The sequence below is a fragment of the Helianthus annuus genome, chromosome 11 (assembly GCF_002127325.2).
Source record: "Helianthus annuus cultivar XRQ/B chromosome 11, HanXRQr2.0-SUNRISE, whole genome shotgun sequence".
NCBI classification, from domain to species: Eukaryota; Viridiplantae; Streptophyta; class Magnoliopsida; order Asterales; family Asteraceae; genus Helianthus; species Helianthus annuus.
The window spans coordinates 37,681,673-37,691,256 of NC_035443.2; the positions used below are offsets into that span (position 1 = coordinate 37,681,673).

The window sequence follows — 9,584 nt, forward strand, 5'->3', positions numbered from 1 at the left end:
CTCTACTGCCTCCACCATCGTCTTCTCCGTTCCAATCTCCTCCACGACTATTACCTCTGCAACATTCTCTTACGTAGCAGCTTCAATTTCAACAAAAACACACATTACTCTCAACTCCTCTTCTCCCACATCCAACAACCCAATGAGCACGTCTGGAACACCCTCATTCGTGGCCTCGTTTCCCGTGATCACTTCCATCAATCCATCAACCGATTCCACTCAATGCGCTAGTTGCAGTGGCGGACTCACCTTAAGGGGTGGGTGGGTGGCCGCACCCCTTGAAAAAAAAATTAGTGGTATTTTCGCGAAAAATCCCGACCGCACCCCTTGGAAATTTTTGTCCGCACCCCTTGAAAAATTCCAACCGCACCCCTTGGAAAATTCCGACCGCACCCATTGGAAATTTTCGTCCGCACCCCTTAGGAATTTATATAAAAAAATTGTTAACACTGATTGAAATCCGATCAAATTATGTAAACAAGTTAGCCCACTAACCCCTTTAATAAAACTTAAATTCAATCCATCAAGCCCAGTAATTTAATACCCATTCAAGCCCAATCCAACTACTAGTTTTGTTAAACAAAATCAGTCCACATAATAAAAATAAACCTAAATCGCTGCCACTTACCAGCGACTCCCGCTAGTCTTTATAGGATGAATTTGTTGTTTCTTAATTTCGTATTGATTATATGATTCTAGTATAGGGTTTGAAAAGATGAAATTTAAAAATTGAACTTAAATAGGTAATTCGATTTGTTTTGATGTTTTATTGGGTTTTTCAAAAGAAACAGATATATATATTTGTTAAAAAGGTTTAAAATTTTATATGTTTTCATGTATTTTTGGGTTGTTCTAGTCTTTAGTTGGGTGGTTTTGTTGATTATATGACTGTTGGTTGTTAAATAACAATTACTAGTGCTTAAAATTCAAAATTTTAACTTGAAAATTAAGGAACATGGGCTATGGTTGAACACTTGAAGATCCTTGTTTATTTTGTATGTGATAGGATTAGGAAGGAACAATGAATAGGGAAGTTATGTCGTGATTTCTCAAGAGGAAAGGGGTTGAACCACTTTTTTTCGCCGGATTCTTCTAATTAAAGACCAATGTATGTTTTAGATAAGTTTTTTTGTTCTTTTATTTAATGATTAAGAGAAATAGAAGTAGGGATGGTTTGAATTTTGATACTTTTTTTGTTTGTTAATGTTATAGGTAGTTAGGAACTAGGGTTTGATTGTTTGAAAATTGAAATGGACCCGACCCGATCTGATTCGACCCGCTATGAAACTTCAGGTTTGTTTGTGTATATTTGTTTTACATGACCCGACCCGATTCGACTCTCTATGAACCGATTTTTTTTTTGTATAGCTAGGGGTCTAAAATCTTTAAAAAAATTTCACATCCTCAAGAAAAAAATCTTGAGTCCGCCACTGACTAGTTGGGTTTCTTACCAAACCACTTTACCTTCCTCTTTGTGTTGAAAGCCTGTGCACCAGAGTTTTGGACTTAAAATTAGGTGTGGAGCTGCATACCATCATGGTGAAAGTGGGTTATGATTGGGATGTCTTTGTTAAGACTGGGTTGGTTTTTTTGTACGCGAAATGCGGGCGCTTGGATGATGCGTGTAAGGTGTTTGATGAAATGCCTGAGAAGAATGCGGCTTCATGGACTGCGGTTATTAGTGGGTATTTTGAATCGGTGAAAACATCAACGATTTCACCACGGAGAAAGGAGGTCAAAATGAAGCCGACGGTAGTTCAACATGTATAAGCTCACCGTTAATCGCTTCCGACGCCGGTTCTGATTCCGGTAGATGACAGATTCTCGATCTTCGGTATGTAGTTCGATTCGGTTTCGGTTTGCTGGAATGGGTGAATTATGATTTGGAATTAGGTTTTGTTGATTATAGATACTGTATTGATTTGTACAATTCATATCTTTGTGTGATTGTTTTTTTTTTTTTTTTTGAAGGCTACTGCCTTTATTGTAAATAAATTGTATAGTGTAATTATATGTTAAACTGATTTTGCAATATATTATATTTTGCAATATATTATGTATGATTTTTTTTCACGTTCTGATTATTATTATTATGCAAAGTATGAGGTTTTCTTGTAGAAGTTATGTTAATTAAATTATGAATATTATTTTGGTATTATATAACTATTATTTATGTTTGAATGTTGAAAAACTCTTTTAGGTTAAATGAAATCCGATTATTTATATTTCAGTTTACTTCAGCAACATACAAAAGTTAAAAAACAAACAGTTTTCTTCTTGCAGACTGGAGAGGTTTGGTCCACCTCATCAGCTACAGATGTCTACAGATGTGGTCCGCAGACTGCAGACGTTTTACCTCTGAAAAAACAAACAACACCTAAGATGTAGACAACCATACCTCTACCCTATAGGAATAGAAAGACTGCTTCTAGTGAGACCCCCGGCTCGATAGTAGTTTTGCATCAAGTCTTGGACATAAGGCACATAACACTCAGCAAAGGCTGATTAGTGCATGTAACCCCTTGTCCTTCGGCTATCAATGTTACCGCTTGATGTATAATTAACTGTCCCCCGTTCTTTAACGTTATTTTCATGAAATTAGTAAAATAACTTTAAAATTAGTACACTTCAAATTTTGTCTCCTGAGGACCATACATATATACATTATATGCATATACCGCAAGTGACACGTCCAAAAGATAATTATCTTTTTAACAAACCAATGGGATTGACATTATCCTACTATACATTTACAAGCTAAAAGGAATAGTGCCAGGAATCCTACTATACATTTACAAGCTAAAAGGAATAGTGCCAGGAAGCTTGCCTGGCACTTTCCTATTGGACCAACCAACTTTTAATTTAATTTTATTCTCAATTTAAAATTACGCTTTCGTCCTTCGTTTAAAATTATGATTTTGTCCCCAGCTAAAAAACTAAATTATAATTTTGCCCCAAGCTAAAATTACGTTTTCGCCCCTAGCTCAAATTATCCTACTATACATTTACAAGCTAAAAGGAATAGCTTGCCTGGCACTTTCCTATTGGACCAACCAACTTTTAATTTAATTTTAGCTCAAAATTACGCTTTCGCCCTCGATTCAAAAACTGATTTTTAATTTTGTTCCCAGTTTAAAATTACGGTTTCGCCCTCCGTTTAAAATTACGTTTTTGCCCCCAGTTCAAAATAAAATGTTGTTTTTCCCTCCAGCTCAAAATTACGATTCTGCCCTCAGCTCAAAATTACGTTTTTACCTCCAGTTCAAAATAAAATTATGTTTCCCCCTAGCTCAAAATTATTAGCTGCATGTCACTTCCCTATTGGACCAACTCATTTTTTATTTAATTGTATTCCCAGTTTAAAATTACGCTTTCGTCCTTCGTTTAAAATTAAATTTTTGCCCCCAGCTCAAAATAAAATTATAATTTTGCCCTAGCTCAAAATATGCTTTTGCCCTCGGTTCAAAAACTCTTTTTTAATTTTGTTCCCAGTCTAAAATTACGGTTTCGCCCTCCGTTTAAAATTACGTTTTTGCCCCCAGTTAAAAATAAAATGTTGTTTTTCCTCTAGCTCAAAATTACGATTCTGCCCTCGGCTCAAAATAACGTTTTTTCCCACAGTTCAAAATAAAATTATGTTTTCCCTCTTAGCTCAAAATTATGATTTTGCTCTCAGTTTAAAATCATGATTTCGCCTCCTGTTCAAAATATAATTTCGATTTTGCACTCTGTACAGACATACATGTTATGAGAGAGAAATATTTGTCTTATTGCCCCGCAACGCGGGCTGGGCAAAAACTAGTATGATAACAATAGATATCCGTTTACAACTAGGCATGAGACTCTGAATTACCAATACACCCCCCATTATCATCCATCCCTAAAGAAAACATTTTAAGACTGGCCCACTACTAACTAAAAACAAATAAACATAAGAAAGTTGTAAAATATTCATTTAGTTCAATTAAAATTGATTCTTTTAAACAAGAAAAGCCCGCAACAATCAAGAATGGTGAGCCATGTTCCATCTTTTTCGGTTGCAGTTCCGACTGGCAGACGTTCCATCGTCGGAATTCAATTGATAAAATAACAGTGGATTGAATGTGTTACCTATATATTCCGCATCGGAAACAGATGTATGAGTGTAAGAGAGTTGCAATGGCGGTGGTTAGTGTTAATCTGCAATCGAGAGAGAGAGAGAGAGTTGTATGAGTGTGGAATTTGGGTTTCGGTAGTTAATAAACGTTGGGGATTTTGAAAGATTTTTGATCGCCGACGGTTATTATGGGAATCTCGGTTGCAACTGAAATGCTAATATTTTTTTCTTTGGATTTTCTCATTATTGTCAATGTCTTGTTTCAATATTTTACTCATTTTGAGCGTAAATATTACCATAACTAAATCCAAGTTAGTTTTATGTTTACCGATTCTAATGTTTTTAAAATTATTTTATTTATTTTTAACAACTTATATATGCTTAATAAGCTCCTCTCGTGTCCAATCTTTTAAATTCACGTATCCTTTATATTCTTCTTTGATTATTTAACTAGGTTAAAACCCCATGTATTACATTAGTTGCATAAATATAATTTTATATAATAAATAATAAAAAGATATATTTTTAAATAAGTTCGTAAATTGCATATGTGGAATAAAATATAATGTCATATTTTTACAAACAATCATCAAAATTTATCTTTTAAAAATGAACATTACTATTTACTTATTATAGATTTATCTTTTAAAAATGAACTTTAATATACTATTTACTTATTGTAACATTTTACTTTGTTAAATATGTGTTCTTAACTAATATTTTGTTTAAAATTATTATTATTATTTAATATGATCATAATAAAAATAAACGTTTATATTCTTATTATCTAATTTTTATTTAAAATTATTATTATTATTTAATATGATCATAATAATAAAAATAAAAGGGTTATATTCTTATCTAATTTTTTGTTTAGAATTATTATTATTATTATTATTATTATTATTATTATTATTATTATCAAACTAAAAACAAATGTTTATCCTTATCTATTTATTTTTATCTAATATTTTTGTTTAAAATTTAAATTTATTATTATTATTTAATATGAGAGATAAATAAGAAAATAAGGTGAGAAAGCACCAGGAAGTGACAAGTGTCCAAAATTTTTTTTTATTTATTAGTATAGGAAGATTTGTTACAAAACTTGACGTTAACATTATATTAATCAAGAGTTATATATGAAATTCTTTCATTATTATTATTATTATTATTATTATTATTATTATTATTATTATTATTATTTTTACTATTATTACTATTACTATTACTATTGCTATTACTATTATTATTATATATATATTATATACAACGTGGTTTGTAACCGCTGTCAGAATTAATCACAACCGTTAGATTTCTTCAAAATCAAATCCTGACCCTATAAACTCAAAAAAATAACTGAAAAAGTGACAGTTTTTAGCAGATCAGCCCCTCTCTCCTAAATTCCTAAAAATAAGGCTAAATTCCTGCTATTGGCTTGCAGTTTGCAGCGGTTTTCTATAAAACGCTCCATTCCGAATTCAACTCCCACGTTCTGCTTCTACACTCCCTTTATATTTCACTCTGCAATCCCCATTGGAACTCCTCATAGATAAGCCTACATCACCACCTATGCCCGTAAGACAATTATCGCACAACCACCACGACGGAAATGGACCGGCAACCGGGATACCACCACTCCGACAATGGCCGCATCAGCGGCGAACTTCTGGCACTTGATTGTAACCTCGCATCTCTCTGCGATCATACTCAATCAGAAGGTTCTAATCACGGATCGTTCTCGGATGTAATCTTGAAGGCTGTGGGCGCTAGGTATCATCTTCGCCGTTTGATTCATTCTCGCAGCTTGTATTTTAGGTTATCGGTTTTTATTTTTGAAATTTTTGTTGTCTACTCTTGCATTAGGTTGTTGATTGTTGTTTTTATGCTTTTGTTTACTGTGTTTCATTGGTGATTGTGTTTGTGCAGGGTTATTTTCCGTCAATGACTAAGATCGTTGATACTCTCGTACCGAAATTAAGATCCGTGGGGGTTATTTTGCGGTGTCTCATGGCCGGAATGTCTGGTAATTTTAGTGTCTCGCTAATATCTCTTTTTATTGTTCTTGAGAATCATTGCTATTTAGAATCTATTCACTCGATGTGGTTTAGTTTTGTGTTCAAAGTTTTTGAAACTATCAATTTCGTGATTTGCGAACAGTAATTAGGGTTTCGGTTTAGACAAAGTAAACGATTAACTCGATTGGAACATGTGTTAAGGCTTTGTGAAGAATTTAGTTGAAACATGGCTTTGATTTAGATAGTATGTTGCACCTATTGATGACGATTTAATCTATTTGCAGGTATTCTTTTCGTTTTGTTCCTCAAAGTTGAAGGTATTATATATAAAACTGTGAGATTGCTGCCACAATTCTGGTCTCTTTTATTATGCATTTTTAAATCGAGGAGGGTTGCATCATGCTCCTGCAAAATAATTTGTCTAAGGAATCATTTTCAGCCGTATTTTCAGCCGTCAATGTGAACTCATGTGATGAGTTCATATTATAAATATAAATGTAAATAAAAAAACGTTTGTCATTATGGCGCTAAAAACCTGTCCGCCGGGCGGGTATACTACTAGTGCCCACGCCGGTAGATTTCTTCAAACTTATTTCAATAGGTTATCTATGTTCTTATGTTTTATAAGTCGATAGTCCACTTAAGGACTCAATGCAAACTGAGTAATTGAAATTGTCTTCGACCTTGCTTTTTTCATTTTTAGGCATATTGACATGCCAAAGGGTTACCGGAGTGGGCACTAACACTTTATGATATTTTTGTATGAACTATGGGCAGCCCAATTATACAACGGGTCAAAACGGTTCAGCATGGTAATAACAATGCATAATATACCATTGATTATTTGTTAACATGCTTTTAAGGAGATAATAAGCATTTGCTGTTGGATCATCTTTTTGAAAAACTGTGTTTTCTCAGGCTGTTGACTATTAAGGTAACTTATATCATTTGCAGTTGTGAATTTTTACAAAATAATATTATACTATTAGTAACGGGTCAAAACGGGTTTAGATTTAAAAAAAATGCCTTTTACTGCGAGTTGAGTAGTTGACATTATATTATGACGACAACAGGCCCGAAGATTTGGGACGACAATAATGACGAAGTGTACATCTTCATGACGGGGATCTAAACATGGGATTGACTATTACTTTTTTAATGTACAGTTTACATGATTATATTACTAATGACTACTACATTTTGTCTCATATATTGTAGACAGGGGCGGAGGTAGGCTAATCAGAACGTAGTCACCGGACAACAACGTTTTTTCGGCCGTATATAGACATGTATGCATAGGTTTTTCGAGTGACATCAGTGATTTTTAAGACGGTGACTCCATTAGTTAAAAAATATAAATATGTAACTCTAAATCTCAAATACATAAATTAAACTTATTAGATGTTCACACCTTAAGCACTCTGCTACCTGCAACTCACGTCAAGATGACAGTGACGAAGTATGAAAATGAAAGATCAGTTGGAATTAAATGCCCAATAACCTAAAGCCCAATTAAATATATAAAGAATTTTTTACGAAGCCCAACTACATTTAAATACCCAAAGCCCAATTCCATTTATATGTTAGCTTCTATGAAATTGAAACATAAAAAACAGTGACATCATTGGAATAAATTCCTGGGTCCGCCACTGATTGTAGATGGCCATGACAAGTAAGGATGCAAACCGGTACTTTGTGCTAGAAATATCAACATATAATCATCTTCAATGGCGAGAATTTGCGTCAAACAGGATGATCGTTTTCTTCTATCCGTGTTAATCATTGTTTCGTGTTGCGTAAGGATCGTGGTTTCCGCCAGATCTGATAAGGAAACTAGAGAAAAAAATTACAGCGCCGGAGTCCGGAAACGGTAGTATCGCGAGGATGTTCGATCGATTTTTGGAGAAAGAGTTTTCGGAGAATGTGTCTGCTGAAGGTATATGAGTTTTTTTTGCTTTTCTATGTTACTTGATTTGTGCTGTTTTTGTATATATGATGTTAATTGATGAGAATTTCAAGGTCTAATTAGGTAATTTAGGTGTAACGGCTTTGTTTCCAGTTTTATTTTAGTTTTTTCCCTGTTCAAGCTATTGTTGCTGAAGGGCTTGATGTTCACATATTAGCACTATTGTTTTTTTTTTTGTAAATTAATGGCCACATTTTGTGCTTTGTTTGTACCTAAACACCCTTTTGCTACACTTTATCAACATTAATAGTTAAGTTGGTTCATATCACTATAGTGATTGGACAACTTTATTATGATTTTCGCATTCCATGTGTAGCATGCAAGTTCAGGAACGAGTTATATAACCATTTACCGTTATGGGATTGCCTACAATAAGGACAAGAACTATGTTAAAAGATGTTTATTTGATAACGTGTAGCATATCTATATAATATAATTATAGATAAAAACTTTCATCATTACAACTTTAAAAAACCCGTCCACCGGACGGGTAAAGTACTAGTTAGGGTGGTTGGACTTCAGAATTCTCGCTAACTTGGAAAGAAGGTCAAGAAGGTGAAGGTCCACGTCAACAAATATTGTGATCAATGTGAAGAAGGCGGGCAAGGGTTGGGAAGTGATTACAGATAATGAAGAAAATGTGTGGAGAGTGGGAAGAAGGGATGCGGGAACATCGACTCCTCCTGCGAGAGCTGCAATATATTTTTCCATAGATGGTCTTTCTCCGTGCCTATTCTGTCCACCCTTATTACTATTAATTACGGTTTTAACATTCTATTATTGAATAATGCAATAGTCAAAAAGATTAAAACAAAAATAAAATAACCGTATGAACGTTGGTGTGCAATTCAAATGATAAAAAGCAGATTTCAATATCTACAACTTTGCTAAAATTGTAGAATCCAATCAACAAAGTAGTGAACAACTTGTTTTCTAAATATATCTTTCTATTTTCAATTTGACAGCACTTCGTTACAAATTAGTGCCTTGTTCAAAAGCTCTCCAAATCAAGTTATGAGGTTCATGAACATGAAGGACCTATTTATAGGCATGAGTCCTACGCGTGCATGACTTCTGCGCTAGACAAGTACTCATACGTGCGTAGGACTCCTGCGCACGTATGAACTTCCTGGCACTTAGGATTTTCCTGATGACCCAACTGGGATTGTAGCCTGGTCAATTTCTTGCTGCTTCAGATAGTAGGTATGGACCCAGCCACAGTCTTTTCTCAAGGACCCAGAGATGTTTACAAATGCTTGTTCCACAGGTCAAGCTTGAAACAACAACGATTAATTACTATTGCTATAAAACAAGCTCGTATTTTATCTTTGTTACCTTTTCTTAATAATGAGAAACAATTTGAAAGAACCGAGTCGACCACTAGAACTCCTAGTCTTAGAGCCAGAAAAAGATAGGTTTACTCTTTATTCACTTGAATTCAAATCCGAAGATCGACTGGATAACCTTCTACTACGGTTCCGAAGGGATACAATTTGACCCTAAT

The 9,584-nt window shown here is 34.0% G+C and overlaps 1 protein-coding gene across 1 annotated transcript; it reads left to right on the forward strand.

Annotated features, from left to right (window-relative positions):
- The first annotated feature begins 1,536 nt into the window (after positions 1–1,536).
- LOC118484002 (pentatricopeptide repeat-containing protein At2g34400-like) lies at positions 1,537–8,058 on the forward strand. Its single transcript, XM_035979852.1, has 4 exons — positions 1,537–1,752; positions 6,026–6,122; positions 6,399–6,431; positions 7,916–8,058. The coding sequence occupies exons 1-4, from the start codon at positions 1,537–1,539 to the stop codon at positions 8,056–8,058; spliced, it is 489 nt and encodes a 162-aa protein (XP_035835745.1).
- Positions 8,059–9,584: the final 1,526 nt, after the last annotated feature.

Coding starts and splice junctions, on each gene's coding strand:
- LOC118484002 (XM_035979852.1), top strand. CDS start 1,537: ATGGTGAAAGTGGGTTATGATTGGGATGTCTTTGTTAAGACTGGGTTG. Junction 6,123..6,398: donor TCTCATGGCCGGAATGTCTG/GTAATTTTAGTG, acceptor ATCTATTTGCAG/GTATTCTTTTCGTTTTGTTC. Junction 6,432..7,915: donor TTTGTTCCTCAAAGTTGAAG/GTATTATATATA, acceptor GTGTTGCGTAAG/GATCGTGGTTTCCGCCAGAT.